This window comes from Balaenoptera ricei, chromosome 13 (assembly GCF_028023285.1).
Source record: "Balaenoptera ricei isolate mBalRic1 chromosome 13, mBalRic1.hap2, whole genome shotgun sequence".
In the NCBI taxonomy this organism is placed as follows: domain Eukaryota; kingdom Metazoa; phylum Chordata; class Mammalia; order Artiodactyla; family Balaenopteridae; genus Balaenoptera; species Balaenoptera ricei.
In genome coordinates, this window is record NC_082651.1 from 95964817 (window position 1) to 95991063 (window position 26247).

General features: G+C 50.2%; 1 protein-coding gene across 4 annotated transcripts; it reads right to left on the reverse strand.

Moving 5' to 3' along the window:
* Positions 1–8061: 8061 nt before the first annotated feature.
* RRM2 (ribonucleotide reductase regulatory subunit M2) lies at positions 8062–25040 on the reverse strand. Of its 4 annotated transcripts, XR_009506352.1 has the most exons (12): positions 24816–25040; positions 22860–23721; positions 22700–22774; positions 22198–22344; positions 21792–21908; positions 21186–21319; positions 19453–19547; positions 19204–19337; positions 17884–17988; positions 17686–17799; positions 17327–17607; positions 8062–8128 (listed from the first exon to the last, which is right to left on the reverse strand). XR_009506352.1 is itself a non-coding variant. In XM_059942222.1 (11 exons), the coding sequence occupies exons 2-11, from the start codon at positions 23085–23087 to the stop codon at positions 17455–17457; spliced, it is 1299 nt and encodes a 432-aa protein (XP_059798205.1). In that variant the 5' UTR covers positions 23088–23721; positions 24816–25040; the 3' UTR covers positions 15551–17454. The 4 variants fall into 4 exon arrangements, 3 of the variants coding, with proteins under 3 accessions (XP_059798205.1, XP_059798203.1, XP_059798204.1); XM_059942222.1 differs by lacking the exon at positions 8062–8128 and having other exon boundaries at positions 15551–17607; positions 22198–22341; XM_059942220.1 differs by lacking the exon at positions 8062–8128 and having other exon boundaries at positions 15551–17607.
* Between the last annotated feature and the right edge of the window lie 1207 nt (positions 25041–26247).

Consider the following 26247-nt stretch of genomic DNA (forward strand, 5'->3'; position numbering starts at 1 on the left):
AGAAAATCCTCATGATCTTAGCATGGGAAGAATTTCTTAAACAAGATGCAAAAAACACAGACTATAAAAGAAAAAAATAAAAGAAGAAAGAAGTTCAACTTCACCAAAATTAAAAAACTTTGATTTTCAAGACACTGTGGAGAAAATGAACGGGGAAGGCACAGACTGGAAAAAAATACTCACAAATCATATATCTAACAAAGGACTGGTATCTAGAACATAAATAACCCTTACAACTTAATAAGACAAGGCATTTGAATAGCAAATTAGCAAAGATGTGCAAAGTCATCAGTCATTATTGAAACATACATTAAAACTATGGGGGATACACTTGACCCCCACTTAGGACGGTTAAAATTAAAAAGACTGGCCACTAGTTCTAATTGTCAACGAGAACTCTCACATTGCTCTCCGTGCTCAGGGGCATGTAGAAGGGCAAGTCACTTTGGAAAACAGTTTGGCAGTTTCTTAAAAGTTAAACATACACCTACCATATCACCAGCCGTTCTGCATCTGGGTTATTTGCCCAAGAGGAATGAAAGCATCCATGAAACACTTCTACGTGAATGTTTGTAGCAGCTTTATTCATAATAGCCCCAAAGTGGAACGCTCCAAATGTCCATCGACAGGTGAATAGATAAATACATGTGGTACATCCATACAATGGAATACTACACAGTAATATAAAGGAACGAACCCTGGTTATACACAACTGGGTGAATTTCAAAATAATTATGGTGAAAGAAGCCAGTCGAAAAAGAAATCAAGGACTTCCTTGACCGTCCAGTGGTTGACTCCGCGCTTCCACTGCAGGGGGTGAAGGTTCAATCCCTGGTCAGGGAACTAAGATCCCCCATGCCATGCAGGGTGGCCAAAAAATAAATAAATTTTTTTTTAATTAAAAAAAAAATCAACTATCAGGTTCTATTTGTATACATTTCTAGAAAATGCAAACTAACCTACACTGGCAGAAAGCAGACCAGTGGTGCCTGGGAACAGGGTGAGGGTAAGGAAGAGCCTGAGGGAGAAATTACAAAAGGGCATGAGGAAACTGGGGGTGATGGAGATGGTAACCAGCTGGATTTCGGTGATGGTTTCCTGGGTGTATACATATGTCCAAACTTATTAAATAGTACACATTAAATGTGCACAGCTTATTGCATGTCAAGAGTACCTTAATAAAGCTAGGGAAAAACAGAAAAAGAAAATCACTCCAACTAACAAGGAGAAAATCTCAAATTCCAAAAAGCAGAAATAATGTAAAACATTCTCTAATCACAGTGCAATAAAACTAAAAATGTATGACAAAACCTGGGGGGAAAAAGCTGCCATCTTGAGGGAGGAAAGTTCTGCTAGCTCGTGAGTCAAAGAAGCCCAAACCCAAACTGCAGAATATATGGAAATAATAATAAGGAAAACACCCCATACCAGATGGAGCTAAAATAGTTCTCACAGGAAAAGTGGTCTTAAAAACTTACATTTAAATAAGCAAACCAAAAAAAAAAAGGAAATAAATTATGTATCCAAAGTAGGAAATAAGAAAAACAAAATCAACCTAAGATAAGTAGAAGGAAAGAATACATACAAAAGTGAAAGTAATGGATTAGAAAAGCAATGCCCAGGAATGTCCTTCCTCCACCTGGTGGGTGCAAAGCGCCTGCACTGCCCCCCTCCCCCTTCCCCTACACCTGGGGGCAGGGATGGGGGATGAGCACACACCTGGGGGCAGGGATGGGGGGGTGAGCACACACCTGGGGGCAGGGATGGGGGGGTGAGCACACACCTGGGGGCAGGGATGGGGGGGTGAGCACACACCTGGGGGCAGGGATGGGGGGGTGAGCACACACCTGGGGCCAGGGATGGGGGGGATGGGCACACACCTGGGGGCAGGGATGGGGGGGTGAGCACACACCTGGGGGCAGGGATGGGGGGGATGAGCACACACCTGGGGGCAGGGATGGGGGGGATGGGCACACACCTGGGGTTGGTGGGTGAGATGGATGAGCTCACAGGGCTGCAAGGTCTGGGCTACCAGGCCTGCAGAAGAGGGTCCTTCTCGTGCACCAGCTGAATGGACCACCCGGCAGAGGGCAGACACGAAGTCCACTCATACCCCTTCCCCGCCCTCTAGAGCAGTGGTCCCCAGCCCTTACTGCACATTAGGATTGCCAGGGAGCTTTAAATATGCCCAAGCCCTTCCCCCAGACATTCGGATTTAATCGACTTTGGTCATCTAGTTGCAAAAACCAGGAGCAAGGGGGGAGAGGAAGCTCAGGACACAGAAAGGAAGGTGGGCATGGGAGCCACTCTGGAGTTCAAACCCTATCTGCCTCCACCAGCTGTGTGGCCTCAGGCCAATACCTTGCCCTCCCTGAGCCTTAGTGTTTTCAAATGTAAGAAGTGTCCCTCCCAGGTGATGGGTGGGGATCAGCGATATTCAGTTCAGCACAGGTACCTAGGAGTGTGTGAGAAAGGGGGGCTGTCATCATCATCCCCACCTCGGCTGCCTCTGATTCCTGCAAGCCGACTGGGCTCCAGGACCACCTGCCACATCTGGGGATTCAGACGAGCCAGAGAGGGAGAAGCTGGCCGTGTAGACAGGCCTCTGGGAGACTATTCTGGTTTCATTTCAGAATGCCTGGCTCCTGGCTCAACGGGCTTTGTCCCAGAGAAGTAATTTCTATTTTGATTCCACTCGACATTTTTTTTTTTTTTTCCACTCGACATTTAATGAAATGACTTTCAGACGCCACGCAGCGTGTCTGAGTTATGAAACCACATCTTCTGGATCCCCAACGCGGCACAATAACAGGCCCCCTCTTGTTGCTTCGGGAGCTGCCCCACGTCTCCTGTCTCCTGAGGGGGATGTGCTGAGCCCGGGGAATCAAAGCGGGGTGCATGGCCTGGGGCCCAAAGCCTGCGGCGCAGAACCTTCGCTCCGTCTGCCCAGGGCCCAGTCCTGCGCCCCTGCCACTCCCCGGCTGGACTCCTGCCCCCATCTCTCTCTGTCCAATCCAGCGCCGTTCAAACTGCACGTCAAAAACATTCAGGGAGACAGGAAACCGATGGGGAGAGCTGCAAACAGCATTGTCAGAAAAACAATGAGAGAGAAGAGGATAGAAAACGCTGGAATGTATCAGGCGTGGTAAGAGTGACCGCTGCTTCATGACACGCTGGCTGTGGGGTGGACACCAGGCCCCTGTGAAATGAACGAAAGACTGAAAGATGCGGCTCTCATCCATGACCCTCAGCCTTCCTGAAATGCACACCTGAGCGTGTCACTCCCCAGCTAGAACTCAGTGGGTTTAGGGACAGACTTCAGGTCCCTCAGCATGACATCAAAAGCCCCCCAAGACCCATCCCCTGTCCCCCTCATCCCACCCCCACCCCCACTAGAGAGCCGGGGCATCCGGCCTGCCCACGCCCCCCGGAGAGGACTCAAGGTCAGGACCGAGTGGGCAGGGCGTGACATCACGGGCCGTCTCCTAGGTGATGAGGAGTTTGTTGGGGATCACGGAAGGGCCAGAATCATAAGGTCACTCACGTGTTTGGGACGAGGAAGCTGCTGGGCTCACAAGCCGACTGCTTGAGAAGGCAGGCGGCTGTCTGCAGCTGAAGCCCAGCCCCGAGGCCCCAGAAACCTCTAGAACCACAGGGATACCAAACGCTACTCTGCCAACAGCTTCATAAAGCTCGGTTCCCACCACATCCTGTGAACATCTGGACAAGCACAGGTTCCAGAGAAAACTGAAACAGAAATACATTGGGCACTAACAAGTAGATGTGAGACCTCGTCGCTGACCTTTGAGGAACCCGAGGCCTCGGGCGCTAGCTGCCGTCTCCATCCTCCCTGCATCCACAGAAGGGGGCACAGCCCGGCCCAGAGCTTGGGGACACTTGTGGAAGGAAGTCCACCGCAGTTCAGGTGCCCGGCTCTGAAGGCCTGAAGCTCCGGGTCGCAGGACAGTCTCCAGAAGGTCCTGTGAATGCAGGGGAGGAATGGCCATCCTATCCACCCAGCACCTGCAGTCACAGGCAGCGGGAAGGGAATGGGCAGTGGGGGCAGCGACCACGCCCTCCAGGGCCAGCGCCTCTGCAACCATCATCTCGATTAACCCCCACTCGTGTGCCACTTACTGCCCCACTCCCCCGCTACTGGGGCACAGACAGCGGCTTCCCCCGGGTCAGTCACTCGCTAGCTCCTTCACTGATCTATTCATTCAATAAACATTTGAGAGAATCCAGAGTGCCAGGCCTGTGCCAGAAGCTGGCTGACGATACCGTGGACACATTAGACCCCATCCCTACCCTCAGGGGACTCAACACCCAGGGGATGGGGAGGTCAGAAAAGTGACAGACAGATACAATTCTGTATTATAAACAATCAGCCACACGAACACAGGAGGGACCCCTAACCCAGCCCCACTGTGTCTGGGTAGCGCCCTGAGAAACTAACCTGGAGGCTGAACCCTGAAAAAGCAGAAGTTGGACAGGTGGTGAGATCCAGGCACAGGTGGGGAAGCCCTAAGGCTCGGTGATGGTCAGGCAGGGTGGCACGGTGAAGCCAGCAGGTGCCTTGGCTCCCGCAGGGTGAGGGCAAGGGGGACCCATCATGTGATTTGCCTTCTAAGAGATCATCTGGAGGCTATGTGGATAACGGATTGGAGGAGGGCAAAGTGCGGAAAGGCAGCCTGACCGTGAGTGTGGCCAGAACCCAGGTGAGACGGCCAGCCGTGATCTCCACTAGGACGGGGCTGACGGGTGCGGGTGAGGGAGAAGGGAGGGTGGGAGGCTCCCCCTCCTGGCCACATGAGGAAAGGCAGATCCCCCAGCTTGGGGATTTCTGACCTGGAGAGTTGGGGTGCCATTCACAGAGCCAGGAAACAGCAGATGGCGAGCATCTTGGGGGTGTAGTTTGGGGAGTGTCAGTGGGACACCCAGGTGGAGAAGTTTACTTGAATAACTCAACCTGCGTCGAGGTGAGAGTTTCGATTCCACAGACAGGTGTGCAGAGACCCTGGGGAAAAACCTTGCAGGAGAGAGAGAGGAGGAGAGGGCAGGGGGAGGGGTTGGGATGGGGGAGGCAAAGGGGACTGAGAAGCAGCCTCCAGAGCAGAGCCCAGAGGACACAGAACTGAAGGGGCCACAAGGGGGCAGCACGACAGACGTGAAGGTTCAGAGCGGCCGAACCAGGCTGCCCCAGGCTCAAATACCAGCTCCTCTCCTTACTGGCTGTGTGACCTTGGGCAAGTGACTTAACCTCTCTGTGCCTCCAGTCTCTCGCTTGTAAAGGGATAGTGTGAGGAGTGAATGAGTCAGTATATGAAAAGTCATTAGAATAGTGCGTGGTGAGCAACATATAAACGTTAGGGAAAAGAAAGCAAAGGTCCTGGTGTCTCAGGGACGGTGTCAGGGGTGAGGTGGGGAGGAAGCCAGACAACACGACCCAAGAAGATAAAGAAACCCAGACTGGGATCTGGGAAAACTCCGAGGGGCCCAAGGCCTGCACCGGACCCCTGCCTGGTGTTCTGGCAGCGCCGGCTGACAGGTCATGAAGGCTGACCCTTCCTCCGTCCTCCCCCCACCCCAGGGAAAACCACTCAGGCCCAAACTGCTGCTCCCCAGGAACGTGGATTCTCAGACCCCAAACACGCTGGGGCCCACGGGGTGGGGGAGGTGCGCGGCCGCCCACAGTCTCCTCGGGTTCACTCTGCTGAAGGCCCCCCGGGCCACGAGGCCCCTTCTGACCACACGCCGAAGAGCCGAGGCCGGAGGAGCTGGGCCTGGACCAGGTGGGGGCAGAGGTGCCCCTGCAGGGGGGACAGACTCTCCACTGCATCCCGCGGGACAGTCGGGGGGCACCCACAGACGGCGGAAGCAGGAAAGCAGCCCAGGGAGCGGGCGCGGGCCTCGCGCTGTCCACGGCCACCCCGTCCCTCTGCCCTCGGGACCTGGCGCCCCCCTCTCAGCCTCACCCACGGCGCCCCCCTGGCCGCCCTGGCCCCCCTCCTCCTTTGCCGGAAGCGCCCCTTTTTCCAGTCTCGTGGGACAGTCCTTGCCCTCTCCTCTCCTCGTCGACACCCACTTCCCGGGGTTCACTCGTCCCATGACTTCAAAGGCCCCCGCGGTGCTGCGTCCAGCTTAGGCCTCTTCCCTGGACTCCAGTCCCATGTTCTCACCTGCCTGTCCAGCACGTGCCTGCGTAGCTAGCAGGCATCTCAAAGGTAACCTGCCCAGGACAGGCCTCTCGTGTGTGTCTCCGAGTGCTCTGCTCCGGCACCCTCCTTTACCACCTCTCACACCCACAGGCAGCCCCTGAGCTAATCCCATCTGCTCTGTCTTCAAAATCCAGGCAGAACTTGGCCGTGCCCGCCACCTTCCCTGCTGCCCTCCCTGACCCGGGCACGTCGCCATCACCTCACCTGGGCAGGTGCAACAGCGTCTGAGCGAGTCTCCTGCTTCCACTGGGACATCCTGACTGATGCCTGACACACAGAAACAAGAGTGCTCCTTTTAAAATGGAAGGAGGACTTCCCTGGTGGTCCAGTGGTTAAGACTCCGTGTTTCCACTGCAGGGGCCACGTGTTCAATCCCTGTCAAGGAACTAAGATCCTGCATGCCGCACGGCACAGCCAAATAGATAGATAGATAGATAAATAAAATGGAAGGCTAATCCCGAGCTTCCCATGCTTCTCATTCCACTAAAACAAAAGCCAAACTCTTTACCTTGGCCTACAAGGCCCCACGAGACCCTCCACGCACACACACAAACCCCACTGATCTGACCCTGTCTCCCACCCCTCAGGCTGTTCTGATCACACGAAGACAACGGAGGTTCCTGCCTCAGGGCCTTTGCACTTGCCTGGCGGTTGCTGGAAACATGCTTTCTTCCTTTAACCATGTGGTCTGTCCCCCACTTCCTCCTCTAGTTCCTCGGAGAGCCCTTCCCTGACCACACACAACAAAGAGCACGTGCCCTGCCCCTGCCCCCTCCCCCAGAGCACCGCTACAGCCTGACTTACTGCACATCCGTGAGTCGGGCGGCATTGTCTCCCCAACAGCACACACTCTCCACAAGGGCCTGGGCCTCATCTGCTTTGTGCTTGCTTGTCTCCCCAGCGCCTGGAGCCGAGGGGATACGTAGTAGGCCTTGAATTAGTGGCCTTCCCGCCCCACGCCTCACCCCTCCTCCTGACTGCTATGTCTGCCTCGCCTGTGCCCAGTGTCTGTGACCTTGGAACAGCATCCCCACCCTTGGTCCCCTGCTCTTTCCTTCCCAAGAGCATGTAGGGGGTTCTTCTCCTGCCCCCTACTCCCTCCCTCCCTGGAGCCAATCACACCTCCTCCCTGTGACCTTGGAGCACAAGACCCTTAACCCCATGCTCCCTTGACTCGAGACCACGCGCAGATGGCAGGCTTGCTCCGCTCAATCACCTCACAAGGATGTACCCTCCATCTGCCTCTGCTGGCAGCAACCAGGGATGCGAAGGAGACGGGTCCTGCCCGGGAGGAGCCGACAGTCTCCCTGGAGAGGCCACATGAACAAGGGGACATCATCCTGGCACAGCCCATGACACCTGTCACTGAGTGTGGCTGGGTGGCACTAGCTCTCCGAAGCCCTATGTAGGACACAGTCCGGGGTGGAGGTGGGGGAACAGAGGGCCCAACACCCCACCTGAAGTCCAGGCCCTGACATCTGCGGACTGAACCCCTCTGAGCTCGGCCTGTACACAGCAGAGCGGGACTTAGCTGGGCTCAGTTCTCTGAACTGAAAAGGGCTTCGAGCTGACCCCTGGCCAGCCCTTGTCACAGAAGCAACGGGCTCCTGGTTCCCAGCCAGACCCCAAGCCCTCTAACCAGCATCCAGAGACCACTGCAGAGGAGCGGGTGCACACATTAGTCACCAGCGTGGCCCAGCAAGTGGCACGACATCCGCGGGATGCAGCCCCAGCCCCTCAGCCTCCGCGTGCCTGGCACTTCCAGCTGCAACCCCAGGGCTGGGCCCAGCCCCCCAGGCTCGGGGCCCGTCCCTCTGCCTTGAGCTCCTCCCGGGGCTGGAACAGCCATCCACCTGGTGGGCGCTGCCCTTAGTTGCTGCAACTGCTCTTCAACATTCATGAGAGGAAAACTGAAACAGAAGAACAGAATAGAAAGAAAAACTGCCCTCCCTCCCACCACCCTGATTTCATTTCTCCGTTTGTGAGACCGCCCGTCTTTATCCAGATGTACATGTATTTCTATATCATTTATATCACTGTAACCGAAGTATACTTATAATTTTATGTTCTGCTATTTCATTTCCCATTACTCTGGAAGCAGCTTTCCATGTTGCTACAGAGCCTTCATATTTACCATTTATAATGACTAGTTAGTATTCTACTGAGTAGATAGCCTGTCATTTATTTTAACCATTCCCCTTCTGCTTGACATTTAGGCAATTTCCAGCTCCAACTCTAATTGGAGACGGAAGGCTGAGTCCCCTGTTAGAGATTTCAAAACGAATGGGATGATTCAGCCGTGTAGCGAGCATTCGTGGAGAACCTTCTACCTGTAGAGGACACGGAGGAAGCAAGTCACAGGGCCCTGCATCCACACCCCACACACAGGCACAACCACAAACCCACAGTCAGTCAGCGATCCCCTCACCAACCTGGTCCGCCCCCTCCGGACGGCTGCACATACTTCCATGTCTCCCCATGACCGCCAGGGCAAGTAGAACCTCCTTAGCCTGGTGCCCCAGGGCCTGCCCTACCCCCTTTGAAGCTCCTCTCTTCTCTCCCACCAGGTGGTTCATGCACCACCCCTGCCATCACCTCCCCCCCTCCCCCCAGACCCAGTTACCCTCTCCTGCTTCAGGGCTTTGCAAACCCTTGTCACCCCTTCTTCCCCCTGCCTGGCCCACCCTTAGACGTTCTAAGGTGCCACTCGACATCCCCTGGTCCGTGAAACCTTTCCTGGCTCCCCAGGGCCTGGCCTCCTCCTCTGAGCACCGCAATGCCTGGGCTGACCTCTGCCTCAGCACTTAGCATCCTGCGTCAGTGGTGTGCTGGAAAAGGTAACAAGCGGCTCTCTGGGTGGGGAGCCTGAATCGTAGCATTGATCAGTTTCCATGGTGTAAATACCAAAGCTGATTCTGAGCCACCAAGGTGATGTCACTGGTCATGGAATTGGAAAGAGATGCCCAGTAACGTGCTGTTATGTAGTTATTTCCACCAGACAGATATGACAGTTGTAAATAGCCTGAGAAGCATGGATAATAGTAACAGGTAGTAAGACTTTTGAATGTTTATCATATTCCTCTCTAATATAATTTATCTAATTATAAGTTTATGCAATTTAGTTTTTAGTAATGACTTTAATTAACAACTAGCTCAGTGTTATGGGTTGAATTGAGCACTGCCCCCAAATTTATATGCTGAAGTCCCAACCCCCAATACCTCAGAAGTAATTAAGGTTAAATAAGATCATAAGGATGGCCCTGACCCAATCTGACTGGTGTCCTTTTAAGAAGAGATTAAGACACACACGTAGACCGAGGGTTGGCCACGTGAGGACACAGTATGGAGGTGGCCGTCCACAAGCCAAGGAGAGAAGCCTCAGGAGAAACCAAACCTACTGACACCTTGATCTCGGACTTCCAGCCTCCAGAGCTGGGAGGAAAATAAGCGTCTGTTGTGTAAGCCACCCAGTCTGTGGTACTTTGTTATTGGTGGCCCTAGCAAGCTAATACACTCCAAAAATTCCTGAAAATTTAATAACCAGCTCTTGAGTGGGTACTTGCTGGCTCCAGCCCACCACTACTGACCATCTACCACTTTCCCGTTTCCTGACTCGACTGTAGATCCCTCAAGAGCAAGGTCCTGTCTCACTCAGAGGATGTCAAATGCTTTCTAGATAGGGCCAAAGAGAAAATATTTCAGCTCTACGCACCACGCAGCCTCTGTTGCAATACATAAACAAGTAATGTGGCCGTGTGCCGGTGGAACCATCCATGGGTGCTGAAATGTGGATTTCACATAATCTCCATGCATTATGAAATATTATTCTTTTGATACATTCTTCAACATTTTTAGCTCAGAGTCTACAAAAACAGGCAGCGAACCAGATTTGGCCCCAGGGGCCTGGTTTTCTGACCCCTGGCCCTCGGAACGCCCCTCCCCCAGCAGAGGGAGGAGGGCTTGGTTAATATTTGCCGATCCAGGGAGTGTTGGAACGAAGGGCCGCCAGCCAGCTCGCAGGCTTGGCATTTCAGTCGGCCAAGTTCCCTTCCAGGCAATGTCAGGAATCTTTTTTTTTAATGCAAAATGTTTTTCTAATATGCCAAGGGAAGAAGAGCTTTCTGAAATGTAAATCAAATCTGTCTCTGCGAGGCAGACCCATCCCCTCTTTGCTGCCTCTAATATTCTAAATGATCTCTTAGAAAGAAAATGCAGTGCCTTTTCCATTAATAGCTTCTGTTTACCGAGCGTCTCAAAAATGTGCCAAATCAAACCGGTGGAGACAGAACTACGGATCATTGGTTCCCAGGGCTGGAGGTTGGAGGGGAAACCGGGAGGGACTGCTGATGTGTATGGGGTCTCTTTATAAAGTGGGTTGTGGTGATGGTTACACAAGTCTGTAGTAGCCTAAAAACCATTGACACTGTATCTCCATAAAGCTGTTTAAAAAATACACCGGACACTATAGTCACCGAGTTCTCACGGTGACAATTTCTAAAGCCAGTCTTTGCTGCCACTGTCCCTGCAGTGACAGAAACAGGCTCGCTGAGGCGAGGAAATGCAGCTCGGCAACTGCAACCCGTGTGGGACTGGCCCCAGGCAGGCTGGAGCAGCCCAGGGCGCCCATCTGCAAGCCTTCCGAAGCAGGAGCACGTCCTGGGGTCCTGCAGGAGAGGCTGCCCACCCCAAGGGGAAGGAGGGAAGGCACAGCCAGACCTCACACAGGCAGCCATGCCCCCAGGCGCTTTCTGGAAACAGCTGGAACCTTGCCATTTTCCACCTCCAAGGTCCCTCGCTGCTCCCACTCACCCTGTTACTAAGTCCCTGAGTGCCCGGCTCTCTCCTCAGCCTTCCTGGTGCCGTGCAGGGCACGTCGTTGCAACCTTACTTTTGGAGACTTGGGCAGAAGCCAGCCGGCAGTGGTTCCCTGGGTCCAAAGCCTGGGCTGTTGATGAACTTCTCTGATTTACAGACAAAACAGGGGAGGCTCCTGCCCAGGCAGACCACAGGGCCACGGGGACAAGGACAAGGCAGAGAGTAGCCTCCCCCCCCCCCCGCCCCCGTGCCAGACATACAGGGAAAGCAGGACAAGGGGAGCGAGGACACAGTCCCCTGGACAAGGGTACTTGGGCAGCAGGAGCAGCTCCAGAAGCGCTTCCTCGGGACCGGTGTGGAGGCCTGGGTGCCTCATAAAGGGGAACAAGAGTTCCCAAGTAGTAAAGGGACAAGAGGGTGGCCATGGGGCCAGGACACCTGAGTTCAGGTCCTGGTCGGCCACTGTTTATCCACGTGCTTTCCCCAGCAAGGCATGTGACCTCCCTGTGCCTCAAGGCCACATCTGTAAAATGGGTCTAATCCTTGCTGCCCCAGGGTAATTGTGGATCAAATGAACTCAGGGCTGTGAGTTGTTGTGAATTCATTGGCTTACTTAAGTGAATAGTTTGGGGTGTGGACTTCAGGTATGGCTGGATCCAGAAAATGAAGTCATGAGGACTTTGTTTCTCTGTACGTTAGCCCTCTTTTCCCGTGTGTGGGACCCACTGTCCATACAAGCCTACTTCATGGTTGTAGGGTGGCTGCAGCAGCCCCAGACGCTCTGTATCCTAAACTCCAAGGCCAGGGGAAAACAGGGCCGCCCCTAGCCCAAACCAAACTCGAGTCCTAAGCCTGGTTCTGGTTGGCAGTAACCAGGTCCTCCGTGCAGGCAGCCTGGAACTCCAGTGGCTGTGGTCAAGGTACTTTTGATTGTGGGCAACAGGGGTCAGTCTGGCAGTAAGAGGGGGTAGCGAGCCTTTCCAAGGCCCTACCCACTCCCGAAGCAGATTCCATCTTCCTAGAGCCAGGAGGGACGGCAACTCCCCCCCCCCCCCCATTCTCCGCCCGATTCAGAGGGTGCAGAGTTACAGGCCTTCTCTGGGTCTCAGGCAACCTCGGGCAGGTCCTTCGAACCCTCAGGTCAAGCACGCCCAGCAAGGCTCAGCCCCAACCCCCAAACTAAGAGGGTCCTGGTCTCCATAGCCTCGTGTGTCGAGCACCAGCCCCGCATGTCTCTTCACATGCTACCATCTGGGCCTCAAGCCCTCACCTGGTTTGCCCCCAGGTCAGTGCGGCCAAATTGCAAAACTCACACTGCTCACATCACGAGCGGCCACTAGGTCACACCTGCCCAGCCCCCACTGGTCCCAGAACCTCGCTCTGAGGTACCACCTGGACATGGGAGGACGAGGCATCCTTGGACTTGGATTGTGAAGAGGAGTCAATTCTGGGAAATTGCATTACTACCTTGACGTTGTCCATTCCATGAAAACCCCCATTCTACCCTCCACATCTGACCTTCCCTATTTCCCACCTACTTTCGGATAATTCCTTCAGCTACACCCCTTCAGGTCACTAACTCATCAGCTGTGTCTAATCTTACTAAGCAGGATATTTTCTAAAGCTCTAAGAGCTTGAATTCCAGTAGTGTTGTATTCCTAGATATTCTAGCTGGTTCTTTTTAAAAATCTGCCTATTATTTCTTTACAGTTCTGTTCTTTGGGGTTTGATTCTTTTTTAACATCTTTACTGGAGTATAATTGCTTTACAATGGTGTGTTAGTTTCCGCTGTATAACAAAGTGAATCAGCTATACATATACATATATCCCCATATCTCCTCCCTCTTCCATCTCCCTCCCACCCTCCCTATCCCACCCCTCTAGGTGCCTCTCTCACTTCGTCCCAGTATACCCTCCCCCCTCCCCGTGTCAAGTCCATTCTCTACGTCTTCGTCTTTACTCCTGTCCTGCCCCTAGGTTCTTCAGAACAATTTTTTTTCTTTTTAGATTCCATATATATGTGTTAGCATACAGTATTGGTTTTTCTCTTTCTGACTTCATTTTTTTTCTTTGATCACACATCATCTTATGAAACTAAGTTCTTGAGATTTTTATACCCATCGTTCCTACAATCATGTGGTTTGTTTCCTTGCACGTTTTGTAACGTGGGAATCATGTGCAGTTTGGTTGGGAGTATGTATCTCCCGTGAGTTCCTAGACCACAAGTCTGAGAAGCACAGGCCTACCTAGGGTTTTGATTTTTTCAGAGCCCAGAAAGATGAACACCCTCAACCTCTCCCCCAGGACTGGTGGGATTATTTCTTAGTCTCCATTTCATCCAGGGTCCTGCTTTGTGCAGCTGTTTTGGTTCTAACTCCCCCTAGTACAGATTAATCCTTCCCTCCAAACCTGAGGGTGTTTGGTCCTTCACCCTCTGATTTCTCTAAGGGACTAATAACCACCCCAAGGGCTGCTCCAAGCACAGGCTCCCATGGCCACTGTCTTTGTTCCCAGCATCTGAGAATCCCCCTTTCTCAGGAAGTCATTAACCCATTTAACTTTTGTTATTTATCATTGGGAGGTGTCTGAAGCAGGAGTGTTTTTAGGGCACCTTAGCCCACCATCTTGCTGGAGCCACTCTAGTCTTTAGAACCAAGCTAAGGAGGTTGTGGTTACTGAATCCACTCCAGGGAATGACAAGGCGACATCACTGACCATGTTCTTTCCCAAGTGCCCGGAGAGTACACCAACACCAGGAGGGGTAACCCCCTCTACAGAAGGGGATAGGGTTGGGTGAGGGGGGTCCTATCAAAGTCTTCTCTGGTTTGAATGGGCCAAGCCATGCAACCCTGTAGCCTCAAAGCTGCAGCCACTCGCTGCGGGGCTGGGACTGTCTTGCTCTGCAGAGTTACACCATTATCAGGATCTCCGGAACCACAGTGAAGAGTCACTCAGCTTGCTGGCCAGATGGCACTTACAAATACCCATCTAGTTCCCGCTTTGCGAGGAGCCAGTCTTCAGGCTGGATCCCAGGCCAGGCAGTGCCTGGCAGGCAAAGGAAGGCTCTCACCGCTCTGCTATGGGCAGCCGGACTTGGCCACACCACGTGAGCAGAACCCCAGGGCTCAGGTGTGATGAAACGTGCCTCCTGCGTAAGTGCCGGGGCTCTATGCCTCTGGAGCCCAAATCAGAAAGCACATGCAGTTAAAACTGAGAAGTGGGATCCAGGCACTGGGTTTCTTAAAGCCTGTGAACGACCATAATGCACATCCAGAGCTGAAAACCACTGGTTTGAACCGTGTAGGAGTCCATCCCAATCTCCAGTGTCCGAGAACCTCCCAAGGTGAACTTGTTAAAACTGTGGGCTCCCTAGTTTCACCCCAAGATTGATTCAGCAGGTCTGGGATGGGGCCCCCGAGCCTTTAATACCAGAGGCAATTCAGACTCAGTGGTCTGACCACACTAACTCTGACGCAGGTCCTCCAAGTGAAGTATGGAGGTGTGTCTGAGAAAGAGCACGGGCAGCTGGCACAGGCGGATGGATGGTAAGAAAAAACATGACCTTGGGCTGCCCACTGGGAGGCTGTTCTAATAGCTGATGATCCTTAGAGCACGGCTGTCTGGAAAGTACCCAGTGGTGCCACCAACCCAACACTATGAATCGAATAATAAAGGCACTCAGTGCCCACGAGACTCCTCCAGGACACAGCACACTTCTACCCAAGACACTATCCACCCCAAATACCAGCTCAAATTAATCGCATCCACCAGCCACTCCCTGAGGGCCCGATCCTTGGAGGCTGTGTGCTCCGAGACAGGGAGTGGCTAAAACTTGTGCCTTCTAAGTGAACATTCTCCTTCATCAAAGAAACAGGACCCTTAATGCAACAGAGCAGGAAGGCAGGAGCAGATCAGTAAGATTCACCACCCCATCCCCACCTCTACCAGGAAAAGCAATGTCACCACACTGGCTCCTAAAGCTTCCCACCCACTTACATTCCCTGCGGCGCCTTCCCTGCTTTGGCTCCGGAACTGCATCGCCATCTAACACCAGGATTTACTTATGCATCCAGCTTCCTCCTTGAGTAAACCTAAACCGCACAGGGCGGGCTGTGTCCACTGTCCCACCTCCGACAGAGATCGGTGCCCAGCAAGACAGCTGCTGTTCGCTCGGTGAATAACTGCACGTCCCAAGTGATGACACACAATGAATAATTTGCTAATTGGGGAATGGACAGGTGAAGGTGGGTGGGATCGCCCCAGGAAAGGGCACTTATAGACAAGAGGGACCAACCCGAGCCCCTGTAGATCAGTGTGTGGCAAATGCTCTGGGGCATCATCTTTCAAGCGAACCTGTTTCCCACCTACCTTGGGCCAGGACAGGCATGAGGAAAGCCCCCTCCCCAGAACTGCTAAAAGCAAATGAACTCCTATTCAGTATTTATGAAAACTTCCTGTTTCTTTCTTCCTGAATTGAAATGCAAATTTCATCAAGGAACTGACATGAGAACGGTTTTATTTAAATCATTGACACTTGTGCAGTACTCGATATTAGGACTTTGAAATGCTTTAGACAAAATCTGTTTCCCTTTAAACAGATTAAAAAACCGAATCTTAGTTGGCAGAAGTTAGTGCTTGTATCACACAGCTAATGGGAGGTAGAATCCTAAAATCTGCTTCCAAGTGCCACCTGTACCTGACAACGCCAGGCAAAGTGTTTATTTTTGTGTTGCACAAGTGTAAGGACCATAAAATCTAGATTAACTTTATAACAATAATTTAAAAGGTAGAAAAGGGCCCCATACTACAGAAATTTTTAAATTGACTATTTTACCATTTATATTAATACAATAAATGAAGAAAACTGACAGTAGAACAGGCCAGTGGTCAGCCAACACACAACACAATGTGTTAACAAACATGGCCAAAGGATCGGTGTGTGTCATGCACTACCTTCCACGGAACATCTTTTTTGGAGGGGTCAGGGAACATAAAGGCAGATTGATTCAAACTAGCCTTATTAAATATATCTATTAAGTTTATACTTTCTTCTGAAATTAATATTTGAGTGGAACATGTGTTAATTATTCACATAACACTAGCTTTCTGCTGAAGTTTAAGAATCCAGTAGCTGATGTTCACATTTAGGCAAATTCTAGGAGCAATTGCACTAAACAATATCCACTCAATCAATTATGAACTGCAAAATAATACTGGGTAATTATTTCAAAGTATGAACTACAGATATGATATAAAAAAAATATAGTAGAACAACTTTCTAACTTAAAAGTACAAATGGTTAAGGCAACAGTACCTACTTACACACAAATTAAACAAAATCAGAATAAACACTCAACTTTTAGGAGAAGCAGTTTCAGTCCTGGTTTTACCACTTAATAGGAGAAAGATCTTACGTGGGTCCTTTCATTCAAGGATGATTTGAAAACCAATTTACAAAGTTAATATCTTGGATCCCAGCTAGGAAGACTCTTCAAGGATCTTTCATACTAACTTGAAGTTGGGGGACATACAATTTGAGAAATTAAATGATACCGCCCCTCATGCACTCCCAGGTTACCCACAGTGAGTCCGGATCACACTTCAGTTCCTAATGACCTAAGTTAAGAGTCTCCTTTCTCCACATCTCTTATCCCGCAATACTCAACATGGGCTACAGAACCCAAAACCAACCTGTGTTCTATGTGGCACCACCTGGCTGATACTGATACCTAAGTGTGCACAGGATTGAGTTAAAAAGCTCTTCAATTCATCAAAGAAAAGAAAGAATAAAAATAACACCCTTAGTTTACACAGGCTTAACCTACTTTGATCACCTAGTAAATCTTGAATTGGCTCCCGTTAGTGGTAAACAGAATACTTCTTGTATTTGGTGTAGAAACCAACAAATTTAGGTTAAATCAAGCCTTCACCCTGACAGTACAAACTATGTTTATTTGTGTGTAAAGTGCCAGTTTTATATACAAATCATAAGTAAACTTTAAAATCTGCTTTAAAATCTGAAGCAGTGAGTCTGATGTCTTCCTACTGCCTTGTGGTAGTAACTGTTTAATCCTGCTGGATCAAACTTGCTTGACTCCCCACACTTTGAGGCCAAGGAAGGTGCTGTTAAGAGCCAGGGTGAAGTCATGCACAGCCAGCCTGCTTGCAAACGCCAAACATGGACAAGATCTTTCGTAAGAATCCCAGTAGCTTCTGTCTACGCTTTCAATCTAGGTGACCCCACTAGCATTAACAGGATTGATTTTGAGGTAGCTACACAGTTTTAAACATACCATTAATGAACATTATGGGCGATTTATGGTGTAGCTGGTTAATACAGTTCAAGTAGCTGATTTTTTTCTCTTTTGATGAGAAGGAAAAAAAGAAAAATCAGCAAAATAAGAGCACATCTTCAGTTCACTTAGAAGTCAGCATCCAAGGTAAAGGAATTCTCTGTCGGACTGGACATCACTCCCATCCTCTGATACTCGCCTACTCTCTTCTCAAAGAAGTTAGTCTTCCCTTCCAGTGAAATATTCTCCATAAAGTCAAATGGATTTTCTACTCTGAAAACCTGAAAAGGTTCACAGCAAAATATAAATACAGAGCACCAGTTTCAGAAAGAACCAGAGGGCTACCCACAATACTTTACCTTGCTAAAACCCAGCTCCAGCATAAGTCTGTCTGCCACGAATTCGATGTACTGCTTCATCAAAGTGCAATTCATCCCAATGAGCTTCACTGGCAGGGCCTCCGTGAGGAACTCCTAGGGACCAGAACACAGCTTCTCAATAAAACAGAAGCATCAAGAGGTCCTCTAGCAAGCACGAGGCCTCCACACGTCACCCACCTGTTCTATCCTAACTGCATTGACGATTATTTCTTTGACTCTCTGCTCCGAAGGTTTGTGTAGCAGGTGTTTGAACATCAGGCAGGCAAAGTCACAGTGTAAACCCTAGAAGAAAAGGTTTAATGTCACTATCAAACCGGCAGACTTCTAGCATTAACGTGGAATAGGAAACCGCTTTATGCTGGTCTGTATTCTCCTTATACATCTTGCGTGGCCGGACTAAGAGCATTTTAACTGTGGAAGGGAAGATGACTCAGCTGCTGTGTCACCTAGGCAGGCTCGGTCCCACCCAGGGGCCTTAGGGCTGTCCCCTAGAGGACAGCAGGCCAGGTCTGGTCCTCGCTGCTCTGTGTGGTGGCAAAGGACTGGGCAGAACTTGCACTCAGAGCATTCTTTCTACAGCCCTGAGCTCTACTGTTGCCACTACTCCCAGCAGGAAAACTCTGACTAGGCTAGTTAGTTTTTAGATTTAAAACCTAATGTCTGGGAAATCGGGAATGCAATTTCGAGTGAATCAAGTCTGCAAGTCTTAGTGCATTAAACCCCAATGCTGGGCTTCCCTGGTGGCGCAGTGGTTAAGAATCCACCTGCCAATGCAGGGGACGCGGGTTCGAGCCCTGGTCTGGGAAGATCCCACACACCGCGGAGCAGCTAAGCCCGTGCGCCACAACTACTGAGCCTGTGCTCTACAGCCCGCGAGCCACAATTACCGAAGCCCGCGTGCCACACTACTGAAGCCCGTGCGCCTAGAGCCCGTGCTCTGCAACAAGAGAAGCCACCGCAATGAGAAGCCCGCGCACCACAACGAAGAGTAGCCCCCGCTCGCCTCAACTAGAGAAAGCCCGCGCGCAGCAACGAAGACCCAATGCAGCCAAAAAATAAATTAAATTAAAAAAAAAAAAAAATCCCAATGCTGGTGGGACTTACACTAGAACATCTGGGCACCTTCACTTTTCCCTCTGCACTTTAACCCAAGTGCATTCAAAGACATATACTGGACCAGAATAGATTCATTGAGATGCTCACCAACTAACTTTGAAGTACAATAGGATCACACAGAAGACCAGGTAGAAATAATAAAACTTCCCCTAAAAAAAAATCCCATCACCTATAGAGCAATACCTATGTATACTGAGAATATGCGTAAAGTAATTTCAGCAAATTATCTAAAGTATTTCATTCTCTGCCAAGTATATATATGGTTGAAGCCACTTGTTAAATGTGCATTTAAGGCAATCTGACATCTTGGGTTCCTTCCAGTGAACACAGGGCTGTAGGTGTTTGGGGTGCAGGTCAGCCTGTTATCTGAACTAGACTCACCTCGTCTCTGCTAATAAGTTCATTGGAAAATGTGAGGCCGGGCATCAGACCTCGTTTTTTGAGCCAGAATATCGATGCAAAAGAACCAGAAAAGAAGATTCCTTCCACTGCGGCAAAGGCTACGACACGTTCTCCTAGAGTTAACGCCAAAATATTTCTAGTGAGTTTCTGTTTGTGTTCATAGCAACAAACCAGTAACATCACTTAGAAAACGAAGCTCAGGGGTAAGTAGGGCCAAGGCATCCTTACCATACGTCGCCTCTTTGTCCCCGATCCAGCACAAGGCCCAGTCTGCCTTCTTCTTTACACAAGGCATTGTCTCAATAGCGTTGAAGAGAAATTCCCTGTAGGCACACAGACATCAGCAGTTCCGGCAGAGACCTCCTATCCTAAGCTTCTGGCTAAGAGCATTGGGACCAAGGCCAATTTGGGATTCAAACTGAAATGTTTTCTCTTTACTTGTTTGCTTTTTCCTCCAGTGTTTTCAAAAATCTCAACATTCATTTAGTTTATGTTAATGCAAATTTAGGTATCCATTCATTCACACTGAGCCCCAAGATCTAGTAACATGAAAACTCAGTCTGTTACACCAAGAGCATTTTATTGGCTTAATTATTTCAAGTCCAGGTCATGACAAGGTTCACAGGCCCTACCTTTAACTTCGAAGAACTATAAAATCTTAACTGCTAGGACTGTTTAAGCTATGCTGACCATTATCTCCCTAAATAGGTGCCCACACTCTTATCATTGTGCCAATTATTTGGGCCCCAAATGCCACAAGTATATAATAAAGCAATTAAAGCCAATAAACTAAACAACCTGAGATTGCTTCCAGCTATAATGCTATGTTACAATGTGGATCCCAGGTCAGAAAAGCAAATCAATTGGCCCTACACTTACCTGGGTCTTCCTTATTACTCTCTTCCTCCCCATCCCCACCTTGGGAGTCTACAGATTCCCCAGCCCAGTCTCTTCCTTCCCAGATGACCTTGTTTTCTGAAGCCAAGGTCATCAGGCCATTGGGTTCCTTTCATTCTCTTTCCATGTCAACCTGGGTCTTGCCTCTCCCTAGCTTTCAAAACTCAACCACCAGGCCTTCCTGATCCTACCCGTTCCGATAATGTATCCCAATCATGCCCCTACCTTTACTTTCTTTTTTCATTTCTGTCTACAAACATGTTCAAATCTTTTTACCCCCAATGAGTCTCCTCAGTCCTGCTAGACTTTCAAGTCACTACTCATTTTCCCTCTTCACTTTCTTCCAAGTCATCTACAAGAGGCTACTCTTCAGCTTCACCACTTCTGTTCTACACAGGCTCTTGTCCTGAAGCTGACCTTAGTATCTAGTCTACTCAAACGCCCATTTCTAACTCTCCCCTCCTTTCCAGTCAACCTTGAACATGTAAAATAGGCCCGAGGCTACCTATAGTTCTCCTCTATTATCCTCCAGTATAAACTATCATTTCAGGCAAACAGCTGTGTGCCTAAATTAATCTCATGGTTCACGGCTGCCTCTGCACTATTATGTAATTCCTCTACTTATACTCCTAGGTCTTATTTTCTATGTTATGTTACAGCCCCTTAAGAGGCAGGTTTTATGTTCTACTTTGCATCCTCTGCCCTCTCCACCCTGCCCCAGGCTCAAGTTGTAGGTTGACAGATTTGCCAGACGTGAAAACTATCAGACCTAGGTTTTAGGGCATCAGACACAGCCTCTAGGGATGTTTTTTCAGAAGGCATTAGGTTGGACATTCAGCAGTATATTTCCACCTCTATAAAATGGAGTAACCTCATAACTTTGTTTTTAAGTGATTGGCTAGTAAAGTGAATTCAGGCCTCTTCTTCGGAGCAGACAGGACCATGGGTGCTAGGAATTTCTTTGACTTGGTCATTTTAGAGTCATTCTTCTATCCCTATACGATTTCAAAAAGTAACAATTGGTAATCCTAAATATGTTGGCATATCACCACCCAAATACTCACCTTTCTTTGGAATCTTTAATGTAAGTGTCAATGAGGAGACTATACATTTCAGAATGGATGTTTTCCATGGCAATTTGGAAGCCATAGAAACAACGGGCTTCCGTAATCTGAACTTCTTGGCTAAACCGCTCCACCTAGTGGTAAAACACAAAGGTCAGTTTAAGGAAAATCTACCAGCAGCAACTCAGTCAATGAACACTGGCTGCGTCACACTTCCTCTTTTGTATCATCATAAGGTAGAAATAGCAATTCATTCTTTTTAATTCATTGCAAGGAGGATGCACTCAACAAGACATACAGGCAACCAAATTATTAAAACAGCAAAGCCACAAAAAGGAGAGCAAATAGATAGCTACCAGTGTTGTAGATCTATTACTACCACTTAACATTGTCTTTGAGCTTCTCTACAGTTGGGGGAAAAAATACCATAAGGAAGAAATAACTGCAAAGTATATTATAGGACAGGAAATGCCGTGGAATATAAATACTAGCTTACAGATATATACATGTTCAGTGTGGAAAAATTTAAAAGACGAAAAAAGAAAATTATTAGTTCTCTTTAAGTCTTGAAATGCATAAGAGTAGACTTTCTTTTTGGAAACTCACCAAATTTTCATTTACTATGCCATCACTTGCTGCAAAGAAAGCCAGAACATGCGAAATGAAATATCTCTCCTCGGGCTTCAGGGCTTCCCAGTGCTGAATGTCCTTGGAAAGGTCCACCTGGAGTACAGAAGTTCACAAGGGGTTCAAACGTGCAGGACCTCACACATATGCGTAACTCTTCAACTTTAAGTCTACTAGTATCGCTTGATTAATATACCCCTCATGCACTTTGCCAGTGAGAACAACTAATATCCTCCTTCTGTGGGCAAGCATTCCCAAGAGGAACACGAGGAAAGCAAAGCACATTTCAAACAAGTTATAACCGGCACTGCAAGGGTCTTCCTCTAGAGTTAGGGGCAATGCTTCCAACTGTCTTTTAAGTCTCCTAGTTCCTGAATCCGATTACCTCCTCAGCTGTCCAAAAGGAAGCCTCAGCTTTCTTATACATCTGCCAAATATCATGGTATTCGATAGGAAAGATGACAAAGCGGCGGGGGTTTTCTTTCAGAAGTGGTTCCTCCTCCACACTGGGGGCAGATAGCTTAGGGTTCTGCTGGGGGAGAAAGGAAGGAAAATGTTAAGTATAGGGCGAACCACGAAATTGTCATTTTTTTTTAAGCAAAGTATGTCCAATTATCGGGAATTTCATGCGGTTTAATGTATGTCGGTTGTCACACACGGGTTCTGTACGTAACAGAGCAGGACTCTAGTAGAGACATAATAGGAAAAGGTCCAGATGTGTAAAGTAGTAAAGGACCGGGAAGAGGCTTTGGCGGGAAAGGAGCGCGGGCCTGGGAGGGGGTAGGGTTTGAGAGGAGACAATGCGGCTTTGGCGCCAAGAGCCGGCTCCTCCTGCACCGCCTTCCTGCAGCGCCCCCTCGCCGGGCGCCCCCAGCCCGCCTACTCACCGGCTCGGCGGGCTCCTGGAAGATCCTCCTCGCGGTCTTGCTGGCCAGTACGCGGGTCCCGCTGAGGGACGGGGGCTGCAGGGAGACGCGTGGTGAGAGGCCTGCCCGCGCCCTACAGGACCCCGCCGCCCTGCCCCGCCCCTCGCCCCTGCGCGCTCACAGTGTTCTCCTTGTCCGCCAGGCTGAGCCCCTTCATAGGCGAGAGCTGGAGGGGATGCTGCTGCTGCGGGTCAGCGATGGTGGCGAGCGGGACGCGGACGGAGAGCATGGCTGCGTACGGCTCGGCGAGGTGGGGTTGCGCGCAGGTCTGGGAAGGCCCCTCACGGCGGCGCCGGGAATTTAAACCATCCCGCATAGGCGTGCGCAGTGGGCGTGGCCGCTTCCCCATTGGATGGATGCCGGCCGCTGGTCACGCCTCCCGTAGCAGATTCCGGCGCCGCCCGCGAACGCCGGTCGGCCCTGCTCTCCTGGGACCCTCGGGACCTACCCCTCCTGAGCCTCTGTGGGCCGCAGGCTGCGCTGGGGGCGCCACCGCCCATATCCCTGAGAGCCCCATCGGACAAAGGCTGCAGGCCCTGCGCGCTCCGGTGACCCTGGCGCGCGCGGGCACTCGCTCGTACCGGAAAGGTTTGGGATTGAATGAAGCAACGCGATTGGAGCCCGCCCGCCGGAGAGCGGGAGAGGATTCCCCACCCCGCCGAGCCCCACCTCTCTGAAAACGTCTCTTGAACCCGTTTCGCGGTTCCGGGTAAATGGTTTTGCAAATGAGGTCGGTGCAAATGCCTGTACAAAGCCCCTGGCTGCGAGGGAACGTGGCTGCGGCGATTTAGATACGTGTACCTGGGCGGGGGTGCAAGCAGGGTCCCTGAGGTCGGGCAAATGTGTGGGGTGGTCGGTGGTGACCGTACTGTCAAACGGTTAGGGGCGCGGGCTGCTGAGTCACTAGGACACGTCATCTGACAAAGATTTGGTGCCCTCGTCGGTAAAATGGGCCTCGTAGCCATACCTGACCTGTGGGATTACTAATAAAATGAAAGGATTAAATGAGATAATTCACGTAAAATGCGAAGTCCTTTGCAAACTTTCAAGTTAATAACAGAGAGAGGGCCTTTGGTGCAGTTTCCCCCTGAAATCGTGTCTGCTGTCGGACCCCTGTCCTCTATGTCAACACTGTTTTAAAAATTGCAAACTGAGCAAAAATTCCTGAGAAAAAGTTCAGAGAATGATTGAAGAACTAGGAATTCATTTACTGCTTATTGGGCATCAAAGAGCCTAAAGGGGGGGGTTGAAAACCTCCATTCGGGTGAGGGTGGAGACACGAACTTAGTAACAGTTCTCATTTCACTTCGTACGGTCTTTCAGATTTGCCAGAGACTTCTACTCTGCATCTGGCAAAACGCCAAAAATGATCGAGGAGAAAGAAGTGTTAAGATCCAGGAAAAAAATGATTCACCAGGAAAAGCTCCAACAGCTGTACACAGTCAGGGCTGTCTCTGAGTGAGACTGGCCTTTTTACAATGTCTTTTCTAGATATAATACTTTAAAGAGGTGGGGGTAGAGAAGATACCCTCCCCACAGAGGTCTGTTTCTCTTAAAGTACTGTGTTTAACGTATTCTCTAGCCTCAGAAGAAAGATCAATGACCATCACATCTCTTAGACAAAGCAACAACTAAAACTTTGGTCTACCGTCATTTGTTTTAAAGCAACTAGCAGACATTGTCAATTTCCCCTTCAGCATGCACCTCCAGAAAATGGATACTTTTATTGAAGACGTGATAATGGCTTTATCAGCCATAAAACTAACAAAACTATCAGTGATTCCTTGGTATCCGCTAATACCTAATTAACATCCAATTTCGGGTAATCAATACCCGACGTACTCCTTTGGGTTGCTGTCCCAGGCATCATGTACTTTCCAGCTCCTGCTATATTCTGTATGTACAGGAACTGTAAAGTGTAACTCTGTGAGCCAGCCAGAAGCTATTACTTCACTTTCGGTTGAACTGCCACGAGGCAAGGGGGAAAAGCCGCCATCCTCCCCCTCACCGCCTCCCACCTGTGAGTCATTCGGGCATGTCCCGTCCTCCCCCTACATCGGGTTTTTACTGCTCTCACTTTACAAAGGAGGAAGCAGGAGTAGAAGTCTACGTGGCTCTGCCGAGCGGTCACGCCGGGAGGAGACAGCCGGGTCGGGGTTCTGGTCTGCAGTTCCCCCTCTCTTTGCCTGGGTACCGGAGACGCAAAGGGCCCCGGCGGACCAGGCGGCCCAGTCCGGGGGAGAGAGGACGCTGCCCGCAGCGGCCTAGCGCGAAGCCCTGGGATCCACCTGCGATCTTCTCCTTTTCCCTTCGGGGTGCGTTTTGACAGCTACTCCGCTACTGGTCCGCGAGACAGAGACTCCGCCCCCAACTTCCGAGAGGCTGCGCTCTTCAAGGCTGTGGGATCCCACGCCGGGCCACCAGAAGCTCCGCCCCCGCTTCCGCAGCCCGCGCTCCGGCCGCCACGCCCCCAGCAGTTGCACTTTTACCATCTCGCGCGGAGGGGTGCGGTGACCTCTACGGGGCGGCGTCACTGAGGCCCGGGGAGCTCAAGTGATTTTCCCAAAGCCACTCATCCCTCTGTATACCTGACACCGTGCTGGGGACTGTCACAATAATACTAATGACGATAACTCCACAGCCACTGGGCACCTGGACCACTGGACCAGGTGATTTACGCTTTTAATCCAGACGACAGTGTGAAGTAGGTGTTTTTAGCTCTGTTCTTTAGATGAGACTAAGGCATGAGAGGCCAGGAGGGTGCCCAAGGTCACACAGCTCCTTACATTGCGCAGCTGGAACTTTTCTCTCCTAACGTTTTATTAAGAATATTTTCAGCATACAGAAAAATAGAAAGAAGTCTACAGTGTTCACCCACCACCTAGGGTTCAACGGTTGTTTCCCTTCTGCCATATTGGCTTTATCCCTCTTTACGGTGTGTGAGGCTTTTGTTTTTTCTGGATCTTTTTTTTTTTAATAAATTTATTTGATTTATTTATTTTTTATTTTTGGTTGCGTTGGGTCTTCGTTGCTGCATGGGGGCTTCTCATTGCGGTGGCTTCTCTTGTTGCAGAGCACGGGCTCTAGATCGCGGGCTCAGTACTTGTGACGCACGGGCTCAGTTGCTCCGTGGCATGTGGGATCTTCCCGGCCCAGAGCTCGAACTCATGTCGCCTGCATTGGCAGGCGGATTCTTAACCACTGCGCCACCAGGGAAGCCCTTTTCTGGATCATCTGAACGTGGGTTGTAGATATGACACTTCACCCCAAGATACTGCAGTGTATTGCACAAGTAGCTCCTAAAAATAAGGACATTCTCTAACATAACCACAGTACCATATTCAGACCTAAGAAAACTAACATTATGTCTCTAATATCACCTATATCTAGTCCATAAACAAATTTCTCCAGTCATTTCAAATATGTCTTTTAATTTGGTTTGTTCATTTTTGATGCAGGATCCTATTAAACGCATGCATTACATTTGGTTATTGTGTCTTTTTAGTCTC

Coding starts and splice junctions, on each gene's coding strand:
- RRM2 (XM_059942220.1), bottom strand. CDS start 23,087: ATGGGGAAGCGGCCACGCCCACTGCGCACGCCTATGCGGGATGGTTTA. Junction 19,338..19,452: donor GGACAAAGAGGCGACGTATG/GTAAGGATGCCT, acceptor CGTTAACTCTAG/GAGAACGTGTCGTAGCCTTT. Junction 17,608..17,685: donor TGGAGCTGGGTTTTAGCAAG/GTAAAGTATTGT, acceptor GAACCTTTTCAG/GTTTTCAGAGTAGAAAATCC.